At 38.1% G+C, this 21,964-nt stretch overlaps 1 protein-coding gene across 1 annotated transcript in view; it reads right to left on the bottom strand.

The window, feature by feature from the left end:
- Positions 1 to 21,799, bottom strand: part of rxfp2a (relaxin family peptide receptor 2a) — a 36,350-nt gene extending 14,551 nt beyond the window's left edge. Inside the window, 10 exon segments of the mRNA XM_085470440.1 lie at positions 402 to 473; positions 834 to 908; positions 6,183 to 6,254; positions 6,784 to 6,855; positions 7,294 to 7,365; positions 7,844 to 7,915; positions 8,742 to 8,847; positions 9,355 to 9,438; positions 14,768 to 14,911; positions 21,507 to 21,799. Coding sequence (XP_085326566.1) covers positions 402 to 473; positions 834 to 908; positions 6,183 to 6,254; positions 6,784 to 6,855; positions 7,294 to 7,365; positions 7,844 to 7,915; positions 8,742 to 8,847; positions 9,355 to 9,438; positions 14,768 to 14,911; positions 21,507 to 21,561 — 824 coding nt within the window. The 5' untranslated portion in view covers positions 21,562 to 21,799.
- Positions 21,800 to 21,964: the final 165 nt, after the last annotated feature.

Here is a 21,964-nt window from a genome sequence, read left to right on the forward strand (position 1 = left end):
AGACCAGACAACATTTTTACAGTCTTCTTTAGACATCCTAAAAACTTGATTATGTTCATCTGGGCATAGTGTTTTCAGTGGGAGAAACGTTTTGTCACTCATTCAAGTGACTTCTTCAGCCTCGTGACATTCATTTGAACTTCAGCAGGTCGTCTTGACCATGTTTTCATGCCTACATGCACAGAGTTGCGGCTATTTGTTTGGCCGATTAGATATTTGTGTTATTGAGTAGTTCAACAAGTGTACCTAACAAAGTAGCTGCTGAGTATATATGCAGCATCTGAAGATCAAACAACACCTCTCGTTACCTTATCTTTTGGGAAACTTTCTGTGTGGTGCGCAGATTTAAACCCTGAGCTTTCAGCATTCTTATTGAACTTTTAATAAAGCAGGATACTCACAAAACTTCAAGCTTGCTGCATGTCTTTAAGATAGAGTAGTTAAGAGTTTGAATCTGGTTTCCCTCAAGATCCCTGAGAGTAGTGAAAACAGGAGGAGAGGGAAAATAAAAATGTACATTTACTAAACATACAAATATAAGGGTGTAATTTTCATAGATCTTTGGTAAAAGTTATGAAAGAAAAAATAAATGGAATATTTTTTCTTGCACTTAATCTGCTCAGAAAAAAATAAAGCAAATCTGAGCAACCCCAGAGATATCGGCTGACTCAAACCGTCATGCAACTCAGTATCACCTCTATAATACCAGTTTAATTTGTTATTTATATATGCAAACAAGGACAAACACACATCAGCATAACTGCTACACTTTTTAGTGCACTAACATCACATGCACTACACACCTGCATGCACACAAGTACACTCTCACTCACAGCCAGTCCAAGGCAGGCATGTGTTGACAGAAGCTTGGATGAGGAAGCTGCTGCAGTGAAGTGTTCACCATGGACCTGAAGGGGGGAGGAAGACATTTAATCGCAAAACTAAATAGGACTGAACAGAGTTGTAGAGTGACTACTAAACAGATGTAAGGCTTAGACTGTGACTTTTAAGGGCCAATTTACTCCTGGACTTCTTGTCATCCATATATAAATGTGCTGATCCTCAGAGTGTAGGATCGGGGGTCAGTCAAGCAAAAGTGAGTCAAAAGTCAGACAGACAGCATGAAGCAGCAACATGTTTGCATGGAAAAATGTTCACATGTCATATACTTGACTCATAACTTTATTATCTTTGTTTATGTACAGGCTGTTATTTCACCAGCAAGGCAGGCTGTAAATTCTAAAAAGAAAAGTTAGTGTATACACGACATTATCACACAGTTTATATGACTTTGGGATGTTATTAAATTATGTCCCAGGAACTTTTATATACATTTTCAAAGGTAAGTATTAGAGATGGCACGATAGCACTTTATGTCCGATACCGATATCATAAATTTGGATATCGGCCGATACCAATATGAATCCGACATAATGTGTTTTTTAATCAATAAAACGTTTTTTTAATATCTTGCTGCTTTTTGTATAAGTTCATACTTAAGTTAAAAAAAACAAAAAAACAAACAAACACTAAAGCTATTCTGTTATATCTGTATGCAAAAAATGCACTGCACCCAAAATATTTCATAGTTCAGCAATACTGATCAATCTAATAAACTTAAACCTACTCCATCCTCCCTATTCTGGTATTTTAAAGAGTAAGCAACCTAACTAATAGGGCTCTAAAACTCCCAGCAAAAAAACAAAACAAAAAAAACAAACAAAAAAAATAAGGAACCACCCTCCACCTCATGATGCTTAATCGACGTAATCAACCTTAATTTGATGCAGTGTGAAAGAAAATGCACAGAAATAAATTATTTTTCAAGAATTATTAAATAGATTCAACATCTTTCTTTAACAGAACTGCAGACTGCACAGATGGTACCTCCCCAAAGGAAAAAGTAATATAGCTTACTAGGGTATATTAGACTTAATAGTTACTATATACAGTAATGGACTTATTTACATTTTACATCAAATTAAAACTTTGGGTGTAAGATTCAGATAATTATTTAATAAAAGCTAGACATTTTAAATGAGAATAAGAAAGAAAAGTATGTCTTTGTGCCCCCTTCTCCCTGTTCATGTCCTATCGGCCCCCCTGGCTAAACTTTGCTAGATCCGCCCCTGCACAGTTACCAGCCATCAGCTGCATAGAAAAGGATCCTGGTCTAGAAAGTAATATTAAATAAATTTTAACAACAGATTATCAAGCTTAAACGTGCTTCTGTTATTCAGCCGCTGGTTTCCTCTTTCTGGTGCAAAGTGGGAGATAAACAAACAAGAGAGACGGACTCGCAACAGAAAAGCCGATCAGCTGATCATTAAGCAGTTTCATGATTGAAGTAGCAGCAGGAGAGGGAGGGGGAGAGAAGAGGCAGTCGCTCCATATATGGGTTGTTAAGCTTAACGCGGGAATGCTTTACAAACGTTCAGAGATGAACTTACACACTTGCTTTACTTCTCTCTGCGATCACTTCCTCGGAGATGAAATGCTGGTTTGGTAGCGAAGCTACAAATACACAAAGCCGCTCTATCACGTGAGCACACTGCTCCAACGTGGTACGGTTATGAGGAGAGTTACGCCGTGTCGAAAGTTTTGTGTGGTGCTTTTTTGATATTTAATGGATCGGATTACATTTTTTATTTCTCTCCGATATCCGATCCAGTAATTTACGTCAGTATCGGACCGATACCGATATGTAATATCGGATCAGTCCATCTCTAGTAAGTATATTTGCATGTACAAAAGAATGTCCACCCACGAACCTTTCAAAATAAAGTTACAGGTACATCTTTGCTGAGAAAATCAGAAATTCTGAGTATTTTTTTTCTCTCCATGAAGTTGAAGCTTGATTGTTTTGCACGGACCTGTTTTATCTAAAAGCTTACAGTTCCTTGAGTTGTATCTTTTGTTCATATCACACAGGTGGATGTATTACATTTATTAGAGGCTAATTAACTAAATGATCTTGCAGCCATTGTTCACCTGCTATAAATCAAGGGGTTGAAACTGGAGCATTTTTATCCAAAGCATGGCCGGAGAGACCAAAATGCTATGACCTCAAAGAAGATACACATCAAGCTTCTCGTCAGTGATAGAAAAAGGTCTCTTCTAAATCACTTCTCGGGAAAGGAACACATGTCCAGATGCTTTGGGTGGGCTTAGACATATCCGCATTTCACCGCGGATGACTGGAAAACTCAGTTTTCTGATGAAACCAAGTTTTTGGTTTCTGCCAGTAATAGAAGTCTGAGATGTACAAGACAGAGAATGATATGGCAGCGCATCAAGCCCACACTGAAATGAGGTGGTAGGAATATTCAAGTGTAGGGATGTTTTGCCAGTTCTGGACTTGGACAGTTGTGTCAAACTGACTTCCCTCTAACCAATGAGAAGCGTGCTTCATTCCTCAAGAAATATGCTAGATACATAAGTTCTTCCAAGGCAGGAATGACATATGCTCACAACTGCACTGCCAAACAATAACAGAATGGATGTACCAAACTGTTCACTGTAATTTTCTTTCTTCAAATCTCTGCTGATGCTGAGATGAACAAAAGAAAAAAAAATCAGACATTGAGCCAGCTATATAAATGGTAGCTGATGGGGTTTTATTAACTATGTGGAGTAAAAAAATCCCTATTTGCTTAAGAATTATGGCACAGGCAGACCTCAACTCTGAAACAGTTTCCATATCAAAACAATGTTTAATATTTTGGGTGGCAACACTTCAGCGGGCAGTAAGGGCAAGGGACTCTGATTCCAAAGATGAATGGGGAATCAAATGAGAGACATATGGTCATCCCCGTCTAACAGTCCCTCCGTGGAAGTGCAAACACTCTTTGAGGAGGCAGGTGGAGTGAGAACACATTTTATGTCTGAAACATAAACATTAAAAGGGTTATTTCGTGAGACGGATACCTGTTGTGGTTGGATTTAAGAAAACATGCAGAGAATGAGCCAAGCAGATGCAGCTCAGGGTGACGGGTCTGAAGTTGATTTCCAAGAAATTGTATTGTGAGAACCAAAATCACGTTCTCATGTCGTGGAAAGAGCAGCAGCTAGGGTTGAGCTAGGCCAGGTCTATGAGTCAGAGTGGACAGAGTAGAAGGAATTAATCTAAAGGGAACGATGGGCGGAAAATAGGTAAAGAGAGATTGAGCATTACCTAGTGTAAATTAATCCAGGGCTTTAGGACCTGACCTCCTGAGACCCTGCGTCATATGGGTACATAACGTTTTGGCTTTTCTGCACCTTATACGTCATCCTGCTCAGTAAAGTGTTTAATACTTTGTTGATATTAAGCCATTGTCCCCATAAGATGACTTAATATCTGTTAAAAGATTATGATTTTTTTTTTTTTTTACATTATCTGATCCAACTAAACCCAAACAGCTGGGAGAAATTAAAAATACTTCCCAAACGACAGCTCAGGTTTCAGAAAGTATATTAAAATATGATTAAAGTAGTCTGTGAGTCATGAAAAACGAAGTTAAGCGTGTTACTTGTCATCACTTTACTCCAGTATTCACATTTCTACCACTATATCTCTGTGTTGAGTTCAAGGGGTTAAGTGAAAGTAGGTAAAACGGTTGTTCAAAGGAATATGACAAAACTTCCTGTCACAGTCTTTCTTCCCTCCCTTAAATGGCTGGTTTCACAGACTAAGCTCAAATTAAGCCAGGCCTCAATGGATTAGTTAGCCTACTATCAGCTGCCCTAAATTCAGCTTAGTTAATCAGAAGTGTGTCATGGCCCAGGATATTGGACTCTTTGGAATATTTGGCCTTGTTTACTAAAATCTTCGATCATCAGTTCTTAGTTTGGTTATAGCGTTTATTTTGTTTTGCTCTTAACTCTCATTTTGGTTTGTATTAGAGGTTGTTTTTTAATCCTTTAGTGTTTCATGTCAAGTGTATTTATTTGTCTGCATTTCTCTGTTTAGTTATTGTTTCTAACTTTCCATTTTGTTTGGGCAGTTATTTGTCCCGTGTCTTGAGTTTAGTTTTACTTCCTTCCTCTTGTCTCGCTGACTTCATTGTCTTCAAACTGTGTCTTGTTTACCTTCTGCTTTCACTTACCCTGATGACCTTAGAGTATGCGTATGTGTATAAATAGACTCGTCTTTCCTTGAAGTCTTTCTCACTGTGTCTGTTGAATCATCGCTGTGTCACTGCTCGTTTGAAGAATTTGGATTTCATTTTTGTCCCAATGTGCCCTGCCACCACCTTCAATAAGAAGTTTGCCTTTTGTTTGATGATTTAGGTCCTTGAACCAGCATTATGTGACAAAATCAATGCCTGTTGTAAGACATTCATAAAAACCCAAAATAAAAGATGAAACATCATCGTTGGTACAAGTCTTGAGAGAAACCAGTGGCAGAGGCAAACATTCAAAAATATTTTAGTGAGCATGAAAAAAATAAAAGGAAACAAAAAAATTCTGTTAATCCATGAAATTGTTGTTGATAATCAAAAACATGTAACTGCTACTGAGCAAAATAAAAAGAGAGGCTGAATCCACTTTGCTGTGACTTCAGTGGAAATGAAACTACAAGAACAATAGTTATCTCATATTTCTTATATTCATAACATCAATTATTTTGAAAGTTCTCTACTCTTAGAGACAAACCTTGTTCTGCATCACTTAAAGCCAGGCCGGTTTTTGACTAATGAATAAAATGAGTGGGCGTAGAAACCAAGAATATGGAAGATATTACACAACTATCAAAGTGAAAGATTCCAGATGACGAAAACCTCAAAGTGATCTGAAGTGCACTGGAATTAGCGGCTTCATTTTTGTCCTGACAGGCCTCCGTACTGCATGCTAGCTCCCTCATAAGCAACAGTAATATGAAGTTAAACATGCATTAAACTTAATTCTTAACATTAATCATAGATTTACTCTCACCTTTCCTCTTGCAAATAGCTTGCATTGTAGCATATTTAAAGATAAGTAAAGTTCAGTGCAATGCACGATATTACTTTTGTAAGATGATAAACACTTTTTTTTTTACATGTGCTGCAAAGTAAGGTTTATTTTCCTACTGAGTGCTTTCAGGTTTGCAAGAGTTTAAGACTTTTGATTTTGTAAGTGAAGACCTCAGAGTAGACCTAGACTAGAAACAAATCCAAGTCAAAATTATTACATAATATTAAAAGAAAAATGCAACTCACAAATACATGAGAGACTGGAGCCCAGTGAAGGTGTCCTGGGACAAGCTGCTTAGCGGGTTATGGTCCAACATCCTGACACACAAAACAAGATTACCCAGTTTGACTGCTTAATTGCATTAAATAAGTCATTGGTGATTACAATTTCTTTAGATAAGTGTTACAAATGTGACCCAATATGATTTTTAAACAAATGTGATTTTCAGTATTTCACAATAGCAGCATACAGTACAACATTAGCTCTTGTGTTTTACAGAAGAATTTAGAAAGAAGGGAAAAAACTGCTTGAGTCAAGTAAGATTTCACGGGTAGAAAAAAAGCTCAATCCACACATCTGTGCACCGTTTAAACTTGTTATTTTTGCACCATTTCCACTTCTCCACTCTGCTGCTTAAATAAATAATTTTATATCCAGCTAGTGGATTTGTTTCCAACCTGTGGATCAAATGGACAACTTTTGCATCTCAACCTTTAAAATTAAAAGCAAAATTAACAAAATGTTGCAGTCTTTGGATAACTTTTTTTTAACACAGTCTCCTTGCTACCATGTATTCGTATTTGTGACTATTGAAAGTGCACATCTGTATGCTTTTGAGTTACTTACAGCCACTCCAATTGATTTAGATCCCCGAACACACCGGGACTGAGGAAGGAGATTAAGTTCTCACTGAGAAACCTGAGAGAAAGCATGAAAAGCACAAGAAGTTTGGTCATAAAAAAAGGCAACTATAATGACTACATTATAATCATAGGACATACCCGTAGTTTTGGGTATGATTCTTGGTCAGACAAAAATTGAAGTCATCTTTAGACAGTTTAAATAAATGATGGCATTTTTTCCACAGTTTTATTTGTTGACATTTCATAAACTAAATCTCTCTCTCTCTCTCTCTCTTTTTTTTTTTTTTTAAAATGCACAGCTTTGCTCATTCCCACAGACTCCACAGAAAAGCCTGGAGTCAAAACACAAATTACAACTGCTTTTCTCCATGTAAGAAATGAGTACCACTCAGGTTAAAAAAAATTAATTGAAGTTGACCTGTAACACAAAAGAGAACTGAAGGAAAACAAAATTAATACACTTGCTTCAGGGGAAACGAGGCAGGATACTTACAACCTCTTTAGATTGTGCAGACTGCTGAATGCATGCTTAGATATGAAGTGGAGGCTGTTGTTCTGCAGAAACCTGAAAACAGAACAGAATAAAAATAACAAATGCTCTTTTATTTCAAACTATGTTTGAGACAATAGGAAAAACAGAAAACTTTCATATGCTCTTAAAATCCTATTTTCACCTGTAAGAGAAATATTATTGTTACCCTTTATTACATGATTATTAAGAAATAACACAGAAAATGTATCTTCTTGTCAACAGACAAGTAGATGGAACAGTCATCTACTGGAAAAACTGGATGCTCAGGTCCAGTATGTCACACTATAAGGCCGCTGTACCAAACTACTAAATGAAAACGTGTATGAAAAGTGTAGAAATCAATACACTCCTTGAGCCGTTGTCATTTCTGAGCTACTATTACTACAGATTCTAAAGGAAGGATAAAATCAAATAAAAGTGATTTGACATTTGCCATTACTAAAAACTAAATTGCCCAGAAACAGACAGCGAAAAAACAAAAACACAAGGATGGCAGCATAAAAATACTCACAGTCTCTCCAGGGCAGAGTATTCTGAGAAAACAAAATCGGACAACACTCGGATCTCATTGCTCCTCAGGGACCTGTAACACAACCCATCAAATGTGGCTGTAAGAAAAACACAAACATACGTTTTGCACAAAGAGGAAAAAACGGAGAGAAAGCGATGAAATGTCTGACACGTTATGTGCAATAAACCATCACACAAACTACAGGCATGCAGAAATATGTATAATATATATAAATTTAATTTGGCACTGACTAATAAAAATAAGTGAATGCGATTTTTGAAAGAACTGTAGCTGCAATTCACACAAGGCTCAGTATACCTTTTGTAATTAGTCTGCTGACAATCATACCCTATTTTTTTCCCCCAGGATATTAAACTGTGCTTCAATATTTTAATATAGATCTAAAATATAAATAAAAATCTTTTCAACTTTTCAATCTCAATTTTTTAAACTTTTATCTTCAGTATTCAAATCAATGGATCAATAAATTATTACAGTAACAAGCAATTGAGCTGATGGAATGAGAAAAGCAAGATTAATGAGATATATATATATATATATATATTTTTTTTTTTTCTTTTCTTTAGAGACATGCAGAGAGGTTTTTCTCCATTTAGTCAGTATCCATGGGCTCTCCAAACCTGTAAACCTTTGTGGCTGTACCATGTATGGTTGTGGGACTGTGACAGACAGAGAAACACCTTTGAGTACTCAAAACTACCTCTTTTGTTGTTCTTGGCGTATAGCTGTCTTCAAGGCCATATTTTGCCACGGTGACACACCCACAATGACATGGGCTGTTGTTACCTGCCAAGCCGTTACAGCTTGTAATAACCTAACCTACAAAATAACAAATCACTTGAAGAGGACAGAGTGCTTGGAGTCAAAGGACACTTACAGCCAGGTAACATTTGGCGAGAGCGACGGAACATCCTGCAGGCTGACCTCCACACACTCAACATCTGTCTGTATGCAGTCACAGCTCTCTGGAAACTCCTGCAATACTACACACAGACACACACACATTGTTTTTTATTTAGAGGCTCATTGAAAATTATTTGTCGAATGAAAACATGGCATTTGTTTTTCTCCAGAGCCCAACACAGTTCTCCCTCAGTGTCAACATAACAGTCAATTCTGTGAGTCGTGTGCTGTCGTATCCAGCTGTCAGAATTTGCTAATTGCTGTCCATTAATCTTTGGTGGGGCAACTTTTTCTTTTCTAGGTCACATCATTTGTATTATTTGCTAGCTGATGTCAAAAACTGATCATATTTTCCTTCTTTGATCATTTGTATCATGTCTCTCTGTGGTCTACATGTATTAATGTATCTGTGAAGGTTCTCAGTCATCCAGGTCATCGTAGTCTAAGGAGCTTGCAAAGAAAAGCGTCTGGACTTCTTTAGGTTGGTTTCACCTCTCATCCGAGAAGCTTTTTCAGTTCTAGGGTCAAATGGTGGAGAGTCCCATATTTCTACCCCGGGGTGTATTAATGTGCACACACACACTTACAACACTCATTGAGGAAGTACTGGTCCACAGGGTTAGTTTTCTGTAGTGTGCGGGCAAATAAATCTGCCCATCCGATGTTGTCCCCTGCCAAAGCAAAGAACAAAGAGTTAAATTCACTTGACTGGATAGCAATGATAGTTTATCAAGGTTTTCCTACACTGGCATCACCAGCACATGAGCATTATGGGTACTTTCAGCTGCTCCCTTCTTTTCAAACGAATCACCACAGTACATGGATCCAAACCGGATGCCATTCCCGATGCAACTCTCCCATTTTTCCTGGCTTGGGAACGGCGCTAGGAGTACATTAGCTCGTGACCGCCTGACGCTGGGTTTGTCTACTCCCAGTCGCAAATCAGGAATGTGTTGACCCACCTCACCACGAAGTCACCACCAGAGTATAAGTATTATACTGCGTCAAATGACCTGACATATTCTTGGAACATTATAAGCATTTTAAACGCATCCCTAATGCTATACTGGGAGCTATAAGTGCCCACAAATCAGAAACAGCTTTGACAAATCAGTACTGATGAGGAACAGCAATGATGGAGCAATATTTTCTGTTTTATGGGACTGAGCTACTTTTTGGAACGATTTTATCCCAGTTTTTTCACAAAATGAACTCTAAAGCCTCATCTACCATAGCTACATCTTTCTAAAGCTACTAACAAAAAACCCTAATCTGTTATCAAGCTTCTCTTTAAGAAACATACAAAATATGCCAATCATTATCACAGTGCTGTGTAAAAATGTTCCAAGGAGACCGATTTCTTGGTTTTTTTTGTTTTTTTTTTAACGGTCTTTCAAAGTTTCTCTTTGGACATTGTCTGCTTTTTCAATCGTTTTCAGTCCAGTCCTTGTATATGACCATTTTCAGAGAAATATTTGTTTGTTAAGCCACCCATAAATCATTCAATCATATAAAAAGCACCTGACTCAAGGGATGAACCACTTCTGTGTCTACAGGTAACATACAACTTAGCACAAAAAACCTGAATTAGATCTTCAGGTAATTTCTTACTAGAAGCTGGTCACAATGTGCATGAAAGTGATTTGAGCCTAGTGTAAATAACGGGGAACAAAAACACAGAAATCTTATGGGTGCAATCATTACCAGGGATTATCGCATAAAAAGGAAATGAAAAAGAGCTTCATAGTACTTTTGTCATGGGGGCAGAACGATCTGGAACTGGTGCAGATGTCCTTCTGTCTTCTAGTTGCAGTACTTCTTCAGTACTTACAGAAGCAGAGCGAACAAAAAAAGGGATAAACATTTTTTAACTGGCAGGTAATTTTTGAAAGTTTTCTGAAACTATCTGCAAAACAAACAGTGTGCAGGATAAACTGGTTAGATTTATGATGTCCTTCAACAAAGTACTTACTTTCCTTCTTTGAGTACATTTCAGAGCAGATTGAACTTGTATAAAGTAAAGAAGTAAAAGCACTTCAGTACTTTTTAACTTCTACTTAAATAAAGAATACCTATACTTTTGTGCAAATTACACAAGAACTGGACTGAAAATTAGTGGGAACAGGTCTTATGGAGTGATGAATATGAATTTGATATCTTTAATTGGTCTGGTCTGGTCTGTGTATGGAGGAGGTCAGGAGAGAGGTACAACTCCTGTCAAAATTGATGGAATTCACATATCATCAGTACCATCAGATTCTGATCCAGCCTGAATACCAACTGGTCTGTGTCAAGTGTCTGATTGGCAGTAGCTTCACTTTTGAGCATGATAATGGTTAAAAACGCACCATGGAGCACGATTCCTGAAGAAATTACAATAGAGCTTGTCTAAGAGAGTTCAGGCTGTATTGAAGAACAAAGGTGTTCATACCAAATATTCACTTTCAAGCTTGTTAACATTGTACAGACTCCATTTTTGGCTTATATACTGTACTTTTGCTGTTCCAATTTTCCTAAGAAAATTTAAAAAAAAAGAAGATTGATAAAGTGCACAAAGTGAACTTCTTTACTGCTGTGCTTGTCATCGTTATGGCAGTGTTGCATAGTGTGGTGGTGAGGCAGATGACAAGAATGGAGAAGTAATATAACACAGAGTGGATTTCTGATAACTAGCATGCCCTCGCAGACAGACTGAAACTAATTTGCGCTCCTTCTTGACCTGGGTGATGAGAAAACTATGCTCTGCAGAAATGAAAACGTTTCATAAAAAGGGCTTAAATGATTAAAACAAAAAAAAACAAAAAAATACTAACTCATGTTTACCGTGGGACTAATGCTAAAACAAGCATCCTAGGGAGTGTTTACGAAATAGTTACAAACACATTGGCATTTTAATTGACAATGACTGATGAATATTTGAATGGCGTAGCGACTCTCGACTGTTAATTAAAAGAAATAGATTATTCTCGGATGTCATGGTAACATTTATAGTATTCTTTTACACAATAGAGGTAATATCCAACAGATGATGACCCTGGTCTTGAATGGTAATTTGAAACAGATTAGTTCTCTAAAACTGGCAAAAACGGGATGTTTCTTTTGGAAAATTACTCTTGGCTCTTGGCTTCAGTCTTTTTCTGAGGCTTTGGAGATTGTCAGGATTACAGTCTTCGTGCCTATGCTCAGCTGGTTGATTTGCAGTTGCAGGAAGACTGTCATGAGAGTTTGATCCAGTGGCTAATACTCCGAGGCCCAAGAGAGGTTGTAGGAAAGCGAGGCTCGATTTGGTCTGGAGTCCCACCAAAGAAAAGAAGGGTTCTTTTGTTTAAGGCGCATGTCACTCCTAATTATCGATTTATAACAAACAGAAGTTCCTTCACTGCTTTATTTATGACACTCAATGGCAGGGGGTAAGTGAAGGTCTGGAGAGGTATATCTCTAGTGAATGAGAACTGAAATGCATAATGCTGGGCTGCGGCAACAGGCCAGAATAAAGGAAGTCAGGACCCGTTGCCATCCTCATGGACTCTGTTTCTGACAGTTTAGTCAGAAATATGCACATGAGTATCCCATCTGAGGTCATTTTGTGTGACTCTGGCATTGGTAGTCCTGGTCCTCCTCCCACAAAGGAGTACACACCAGACCTGATGCTTGATCGACGCCCTTCTATAGTACTTCTTGTGTAACAGCTTTTCTCCTGTTTCAAGTAGTCTTGCTGCAAGACTACCATGCTGTCTGTACCTCAAAATTTTGAATGAAAACTAAGGTATTCAAGATCAGCTTTATTGATTGAAAATTGACCAAAAGCTTATAACCTAGAAACTACGATTCTTACAAGTGTGGTGTGAATTCTCAACAATAATATTGTATGAAGTTTTAAAATATTTCATATTTGATCACTGACTCTCTTTTTAGGGGCAATAGATTGATCTGAAGGTCAAAGTGTTAAGAAGAAGCACTACAAGAGTGCAAACTCCAACTATATAAGGTTTTGCACTCTTTTAGTGCTTCTTAACACTTTAAGAAGAAGCAGTATTTACCTTAAAGGGAATCTGCCTGTTAAATATGACATCATTAGCTATTTCCAGGTCCAAAAGCCCTTCAGTTCTCAAACAAACGCTACAGCATGACTGAGAGTTAAAAGCCGTCAAAATTCTTTCATCTTTAATAAAATGATCAGCATGTCTGCCTAACCAGGTGTAACTATCAAATTTAACATCCAGGCATCCATGAAAAACAGGATTATGAAGTTTAACAGAGTTAGAAGTTAGTGGGGAGTTAGCTTGCTAGTTTTTATTTAAGATGATATACCATGTTCTGACTGAGAAAAATTAAAACATATAGCTCTGCATTCACTTCGGATATAAATGAAGAAGGAAAACTAAACAGCAGTGACATTTTTAGGGTTACCGATGGTGGGCTAGCTAGCATATGGTGGTGTGCTACGTGGTTGCTAGTGTTGGGATTAAATAATTTGTAGTGCCTCAATAATGCTATGCTTCTTATTAATAATAACTGTTATAAAGTTATATAGTGTAGTATTAAGTGGACACAACCCTGAAAAATAAAGGCATGAGACCACGTGTCCTTGGGGAGTAGAAAGCTGTAGCCTCTCGCTCACGCTTCCCTGGGAAAATGTAGATAAGAGGGGACCATCTCTAGAGGAAAGTTACTGAGACACTGTTGTTTAGACTAGAATGAGAGAGCTTCTGTAATAAAACTGTTAGTGGCACACCACCATTTTGAGATCCGTGGCAGAGTGTCATGCAGGACGCATCTCCCTTCTAGAAGTAATAAAGTGTTAAACATTCTACTGAGCAGTGTTTTGTCTTCCATTAGATGCCTCTGAGGAATCAAAAGAACTTGGTGAAGTGTTGATATTTAGAATTGGGGGCTCGTCCGGGATTTGAACCCAGAATCTCTCTACACAGCTATGGTTAGGATAATATAAACACATTAGCACAGCGACACTGGAGTATAACTGCTAACTTTTTCCCATAGATTTTATTTCCAATAAAAGTTAACGTGAGAGTTCCCGATAGGTGGAAACAAATGCAATCGCACGTCAGGAAGAAGCTTCCAAACTTCAGTCAGGTCAACATCTGAGATACATCGACAGCACAGGGTTAGCCATTAATATACTGCTGCACGTTTTAGATTACTCGCTATGAAAAAGTCCTGATCCTCACATTCATGTACTCACTCAAATCTTTGTTAGCCTCAAAGTGATTCTTTTCTGACCCATTCAAATATTTGGTGTCAGGCAAACCGCGAACAGCTGTAGTTACATCGTTAGGTTTTAAAAACTGAGCTTTAAAATGTGCTGCAGATGAACAGGGGTAATAAAAACCCAGAGAAGCCCATGGTGATCACTGACTATTTTTAGACAGTTGTTTATATTAAATAGAACAAGATCCAACACAATAAAACACAAAAGAGAAGACAAGATCCTTAATGAATGCAGTGTAGTTTCGACCAGGAAGCAGGGATTGTACATGATCACTAAACAACCTGCTAGTCGTTAATGCTACTATTGAATGCTGTTTATATTATTTATTCCTTTGTTTTGAAATGTACAAAAAAAAAAAGTAGGAGTAGGTAATGGACAGCAGGCACTGATTTATAAATAACTAAACATGAATACCTTAAACTTATTGTATAATATTATACTACAGGATATTTCTGACTGGGCTTGTCGTTCTCTTTGTCTTGCTAAAACTTTTAGTGTCACCTTGAAAGAAAGACAGTTATGAAGTGAAATCACAGGTTAAAATGTGAATTTTCGACTCATGTAAGGTTAAATAAGGCCAAATCTTCATTTCATTAGTTCAGCGTTTCATAAAATGCGAGCTACAAACATCTAAAGTTTATTTAAAAATTCTAACTTATATTAAAAAATAAGAAAATATAATAAAGTCAATATAAACAACATACTATTCCCTTAAAAGTAAATACTGCCTTTGGTCATTTATAACCACTGTTACACTGGCTCACACTTACCACACTGTCTCTCATCAGCTCCATTGGGACAGTCTTTGTGTCCATTACACTGCAAAACTTGAGGGAGGCACTCACTCGTGTTTCCACATGGGAATTGGCCAAGAGGGCATCTAACCCCTTCTTCCACCCAGCTGGTCTCCAGAGCTGAGAAAGGGAGAGGAAAATATAAGAAGAAGGTGCAAATTTATCCAGATAAGAATTAAAATACACAACAAAAATGAAAATAATGCAAAAACATATTTAAAAGAAATGAAAATGGGCTGATAATATTGCACTGATACCTGTGAGTTAGGAGAGATCAACTCGTGCAGCTCTAGGCAACAAAAACGTCAGGTGCAGACCAAATTTAATCATGAAATTCATAAAGAATTCATCAATCTGAGGGTTTTCTGTGTATTTTTAAAAACTATTTCAAAAACACCCCTAATAAATCCATCAAAGGTATCATTAAATCTTTGACTAGACTGCTTTTTTTCTTTTGCATCTGTGTCCCACACATAACGACTTGTAAACCATCGTGTCTGATCAGAGAATTCATTTATTTTAAGGTCTTTCACAGTGAGTCAGACACATGACTCTTTAGTTAGCATGACGTACTTTAAAACAAACCAGAAAGAAATTCCTCATTATTTTTATTTATTTTTTGCCTGTTGTAAAGAAACATGAATTACTGAATGCAGACCGTTTCCTGACATAAAAAAAAAAAAATCACAAAATGTTCCGTCTTTTACATGTTTTTTTCCCCGTCCACTAGATTTACCAGTAATCAAACCTAAATATACATTGGCTTTTTAGTGCTTTTTTCCATCTTCTGTCTTGAAGTATTTCTTTCAGACGGGGTTATTAGCTGCAGATTTTTGGCTGCACATTCTTGATGCTCTGTTGAGCTGAGATCTGGGGGGCTGTGGAGGTCATTTGGGTACAGTGAACTCATCGCCATGTTCAAGAAACCCGTTTGAGATGATTTGACATGGTGCGTTATCCTGCTGCCATCAGTTGATGGATACACATGGATACCCAAAGCGCTTTACAATGCCGCTATTCATTCACTCTCACATTCACACACTGATGGAGGCAAGCTACAGCTGTAGCCACAGCTGCCCTGGGGCAGACTGACAGAAGCGATCGGCCCCTCTGGCCAACACCAGTAAGCGGTAGGGTAAAGTGTCTTGCCCAAGGACACAACGACCAGGACAGAGAGCCCGGGGATCGAACCGGCGACCTTCCGGTTACAGATGCGAGACTCAAAAATCCCAACCCCCTGAGCCACGGGGCGACCAGGGGGTTGGGATTTTTGAGTCTCGGTGAGCCTGTGCAAATTAGAGCCTAATTTTCTGTTCTTAGCTGTGTGGTCCCTGTTTTCTTTTTTCAAAAACCACTCTGTATTACATTTGCTTTCCTATCAGCTCACAGCAGTCTAGCCATTCTCCTCTGACCTCTGACATTTACAAGACCCTAGAGCACTGCCGCTCACAGGATTTTTTTATTCCTCTTTTTTGGAACATCCTCCATAAACCCTAAAGATGGTTGTGTGGGAAAATTCTGAGACCAACACGAACAACTGTGCCACATTCAAAGTCCCTCAAATCACCTTTATTCTCGTCACTTCACAACATGACACAGTGAGGAAAAAATGCTGACATTCACTTTGAATGTCCTCGCTCTCATCAGAATACAGATGTAAACAACGAGTCAAGGTTTTACTTCAAACCCACTGTGCCAGAGAACAGGGCCAGTGCACATGTGGTTTATTAATCATTTATTATTAATGTGTAATGATTAGCTAGATCCACCAGCTTTTATTGTTGTTTTTTTGCACATTAAGCATAAAAAACGAAAACACATTCAATGGAATGCAAGTGAATGTGACTGACCAGGGAATAAAGAAAAGACGTCACAGTTTTTAAAGCCCTCTGCCGATCAGATCCAAAATATGTTATGGATATTTTAATTCCCCAATTTCCCTTCAGTTCATTGAGGTCATCCTCCCGAAAACTTCTCTCAGTGGTCTCCTCTCCCCTAAAAAACGTGCCGAGGCGAGCTTTCTCTGCTGTTGCTTCTGGGCTCTGGAATAATCTGTCTTCCCACATAAGAACCGGTCCAGTGATTCGCAATTTTAAATCAAACGCAAACACAAGTCAAGCCTGAGATGCTTCGTGGTTTTGTCAAACCATGTTTCCATTACATTGGATTTTATTTGTGCATTTAATTTTCTAATTGATTTTTTTATTTAAGCCCTTTTATAAATTTAACCCAGGGCGTTTATACAATTTTATTTTGTTATCTCATTTAAATGGTTACTGTCATGTTTTTTTTTAATCTTTGTTTATGTGATCTTGTTGCTATGTACACTTACAGTGTAAGTAAAGTTACCTGACTTAATGAGTGAGCTCTCCAAATAGGGAATTTTAAGGCTCATAGTGTTGGTATGTTAAACCGAATCCCCGTTTTCTTTGTGTCATGTCAGAAAATGTGGGCCCTGATCCACAGTTTTAATAATAGTGATTAACAATACTGTAAAAATTTGCGATAGAAAACATGCAATTTAAACAATGCAACGATTTACTTTCAACATAAATATTAAGAAAAACAATGCACTTAAAGTTTTTTCCATGCTTTATGTAATATGTAGAACAGCGATGCTGAACTCATCTTAAATTGAGGGCCACATACAGCTCACATTGATCCAATTTTCCAAATGGGCCAGATTTGAGTCTTTGAGGATCAATTCAGGCCCCTGAACCTTATGATTGACACCACTCATGTAGAAACAACAAAAATTCCCTGACCACTTTTATGTGGTTTTTCAGGTTCCTGGCAGTTGCTGTGAAATCAATTTCTAAAGCCCTGGTCATAGAGACCCGTCAGTAACGCCCTAGTAACCACTGGTTGCTAAGGAAAATAGATAATTCTCTATTCAGTTGACAATAATAAAAAAAATAATAGAAAAAAGAAAAAATTTGTCTAATATACAATAAATAAACGATATAGTTAAAATAAAGGTGTGACAGGCGCATAGTGAGGGCTTACGGAAAGTTTCAGGCTTTTTAAGATTTACTACTGCTTGCTGATGTTTAGTCAGTGGGTGTTTGGAGGCAAATTGCCATCTTCAGTGCAAACTACAGGCAGCCCTAGCAATCTGACACCAACCAAAGCAGTCTTAGGGAAGTTTGTAGCGTGGAACCCTCTTTGACGCCAATCGAGGAATACTCACTTTTCCCTAGTGACCGAAGGTCCTGCAGGCTGCCAGGACTGTGAGACTGAAGCTAAAAGCAGCAACTAATAAAAGAGAAAGTGAAATGTGGCTGTGACATCTTCTTTTTGTGAATGCCTGTTTCAGTACTTCGAAACCAGAGGTGTCAGTCGTTTTATATCACGGGCCACATACAGCCTGCTTTAAACATAAGTGGGCAAACTGGTGAAACTCTGCTTCCTGTGTAAAGAAGTCAATTTTTTTAACTGTTTTTCTACATGTTAAAGAAAAAGCTGCTGTTACAAAAACGGAAATCTGTCAGCGTGACTCTGCAAAATTACAGAATAAGTTCTGGCAGCTCATTGCTCAGACTGTCCAGTTTTCTATTTTTATTTTTGTTTATTTTTTTAACAGTAGTCATAAAACAGGATTGGAGAAGTTTGAAACCTTTTGTCCTCCACAATAGAAAATAGCTGAAAATAAAAAAAGGTATCACTGTAGCCAGCCCCTAATTCTATAAATTCTGCACTCAGCTTTGCATTGAAATGCAGCCAGACACTGCTCAGTTTGCTTCACTTTTTCCCAACACGCTTGCATTTGAAACCAGTGTTTTGCCAAAAATTGATTGTCCGCCAAAAATCGCTATAAAAGCTATAAATCACTCGTTGGTCCATAACATGTGAAATTATGGTCCCTCGTGAACAGTATAATTCATATAATTCATCTTGAGCTACAAACATTCCTGTCAGCATGTAGTTTTTGGCACTTTTCATATATCCTTTATTTATCCAGTTAAAGGGTCTGGCCAAGTGGGCGGCAGAAATTGCAAAAATATAGCAATAGTTCTACAAAGATATTTTAATTGGTTATAATGTAGGTAAAATGATGAGGTCCTTAAGATACTTGCAAACATTATATTTCATATATAACCCCTTTGTCCTGTCCACTAGTCTATTTACCAATACGAGTAAGGACATTACAGATAAAAAAGGTTTTGGCAGTTCTGCCATCTCTCTGTGTACTTGACCTGCAGCACTACACTTGCTGTCTTGGAACGTCTGCCCCGTTCCTTCCTTCACACAATGGCCGATTGATTGGCTGAATGGTGTGCCAGTCCCATCCCTGCCTGCAAGGATTTTCAGCAGGGTTTAAAGTTAGTCTCCCACTTACTAACGGGCCAATAATAACTGACACATAAAATTATCTAGTGGGGTGGATATAATTGTATTGGACACCACATTCTGCCCACGGGCTGTACATTTGACACCCCTGGTATAAACTGTTGCTGCTGTTATGTCTATGACTGTGAAAGAAAACCCTCTCATGGGCACAAAATATGGCTCAAGGGTCAGAACAACTCCGTGAAACAGCTGTAAAACCCAAGTGCTCTCGAGCTTCTGGACACTCTTGTTCAGGGTTTTCTGCTGGAGAGACGAATTCGTGGTTCCATCAATTACAACAAGTCTTCCAGCAGCAAAGCAACCCCAGACCGTCACACTATAGTGGTATACCACCACCATGTTTGATTGTTGGTATCATATTCTTTTTACGTAATGCCTTGTAATGACTTTTTCACACACGGTCAGGTCGACTTTTTCCCCTTAATAAATAAAATCAGCATTTGAACACTGCATTTCGTATTTGCACTGCATGTTTTTGTCCAATATTAAAATTTGTTTGATAATCTGAAAAACCTAAGTGCAAGAAATATAAAAAAAGATGAAATCAGGATGATGGAAATGTTATTTTCACAGCACGATTCTTTTAAGTTTGTGATCTCACTCTTTGATTTTAAAGCCAGAACTTACTCGTGCAAAATTTGTGGAGTTTAGTATAATCCCGCACTGCATGCATCATGTTTTAATTCATGTTCAAATTGTTGGTGACTGAGTTGTTTGTTGGATGAATTACAGGCCACTTCCATCAAAGGATCAACACTCTGTTCTGTTTTTGTGTATGATGAACATAGAAAGAGAGATACAGCCTGCTTTACTTGAAATATGACCACATTTGAGAGAACTCAGGCAGTCATGGAAGAAAACAGTATACCGGTGTCTCGAGAGTCTTCCAATAACCATAAAGATAGACTTAATTTCACACCTTTGTCTGAGGCAGAGGGAACATTCACACATAAAGAGAGCAGTGGAGAAAGAACACAAAGTGACATCATGTCTGCCTCTGTGCTGCCTGTTCACCTCGAGTGTTTCTATTCAGTCACCAACGGGTCAAATATCAGGTGATCAACGCCAATACATACTCAAATGATGATTTTATGCATATCTGTAAATATATTAAATATATTAATAAAATCAAAACTTCTTCAATTTGCAGATTTTGTTCTCCAAATTTTAAAAATAAGCATGATTTTGAGATAAGCTGAGGAGCCTCTGATTCACATCACTGTAACTTCAAAACCTAAATTAGCCCAAAACACTGAATTGTAAAAACAGTAATGGGTTTCACTACTGGCTGAATTATTGCTCTTGCTTCACTGTATTTTCTGCAGTTGAACCTCCCTGGCTGCACAACTGGAAACATCTGTAGTGCAGGTGAGCTGAACACAGAAAATATGCCTGACCAGAAAGAGGGAAGGACTGGCGCAACCTGTGCTGTCAGCTGCTTGTTGATCCATGACTCATAGATTAAATCAGTAAACTCAAGAGCGTCCTGGACACTGAATTAAAATGTAAAAAATGGGGTCCGTTCTGTAAACATGTATTAAATAAACTCTTGTAAGTGATGCAGCTGATAATTTCCTGAAGTGTGAATGTTGTGTGGTCTCTTGTTTGCCGCCTGACTCCGTCATGATGTTAGCACTGCTCATTATTAATGTCCCCCTTTTGTTTTAAAAAAAAACAAAGCCTACAGTATTAAACACATATAATTTATTGATCTTCATATTAGGAAGTGGTGATTTTCTTAAGAGTTAATTAGGCGCTTATAGACAACATCACACAGTCAAACTTTTCTAATGCTGTGGGAGATGAGATGAGTCTCAGGGTGGCAAGTTGTGGAAGAAATGTTCATTCATGTTGCAGTGGATGAAAAAAAATCAGAAAAACGTAAAATAATATCATTCATACTTTAATTCGTCACAATGGTTGATACAGTTTCGTCCCGTTGAGCAATTTAGCGCTTACACAAATTCTCGGCAATGCAAATTCAAGCCTATCAGAGCGTCCGTATCGCATCCTGAATTTTAGGGTCTGTGTTCGTTTTGTTTCTCTCAGATCATTCTGCTCACGCTGAAATGAGCACTCGCAGTGTGTTTGAGACTTTTCCACCCTCTGCGGCAGGAATAACACCTCAGTCCGTCTCAGATCACTGCAGGACAGACGAGACTCTTTGAAAGGGGAGCGCATGGTTTCAATCCTGCAGTTAACAGTGTAAATAATGCTGCGCAGATTTTTTGCCCCTTCGTGTTTCTCGATATTCGTGTCCATCAAACATGCTGGCACATGAACAACAAAAAAAAAAAAAATTGAATCTGTTTAAAGTACGAAGAATAATTGAAATAACCTATTGAATGCATTAAAGTGTCTTTACCTTTCAAATGAATGTGGGTCAAGTGGATGAGCAACATGACGGCAGGTACATTCATCCTGAGGCTGTGAGGCTGTCCTGCTCCCGCTGCGCTCCGGCGGCGATGCTCAGACCAAATAAAATAACCTGCAGGTCGCCAAATAAAATAGGCCTACAGGAGTGAAGTCCGAGTCCGACCAGTGTCTCAGAGCATGTCCGACATGTGGAATTCAGAAAAAAAAACCCTCAAAATGTAGGATTACTATCGAGTTAAGCATGTACCGTGCAAAGTTAAACTGAGATGGTGCTTAAATACATCCCGATAACACTGTGGACTTCCAGGAGCTCAGTGGATCTCTCTCTCTCTCAGTGGGTTGGCTTTATTGGAATGTAGGTTAAGAGCCTCCCCAGAAAAGAACACATTCATCCACCTCTTGCCACCTTTGCCTTGTTTACGGCTGCAAATTAACCCCACCCCATCA

This window comes from Copadichromis virginalis, linkage group LG10 (genome assembly GCF_057382275.1).
Source record: "Copadichromis virginalis isolate Kocher_CV1m ecotype Utaka linkage group LG10, C_Virginalis_male_GT1.1, whole genome shotgun sequence".
Classification (NCBI taxonomy): Eukaryota; Metazoa; Chordata; class Actinopteri; order Cichliformes; family Cichlidae; genus Copadichromis; species Copadichromis virginalis.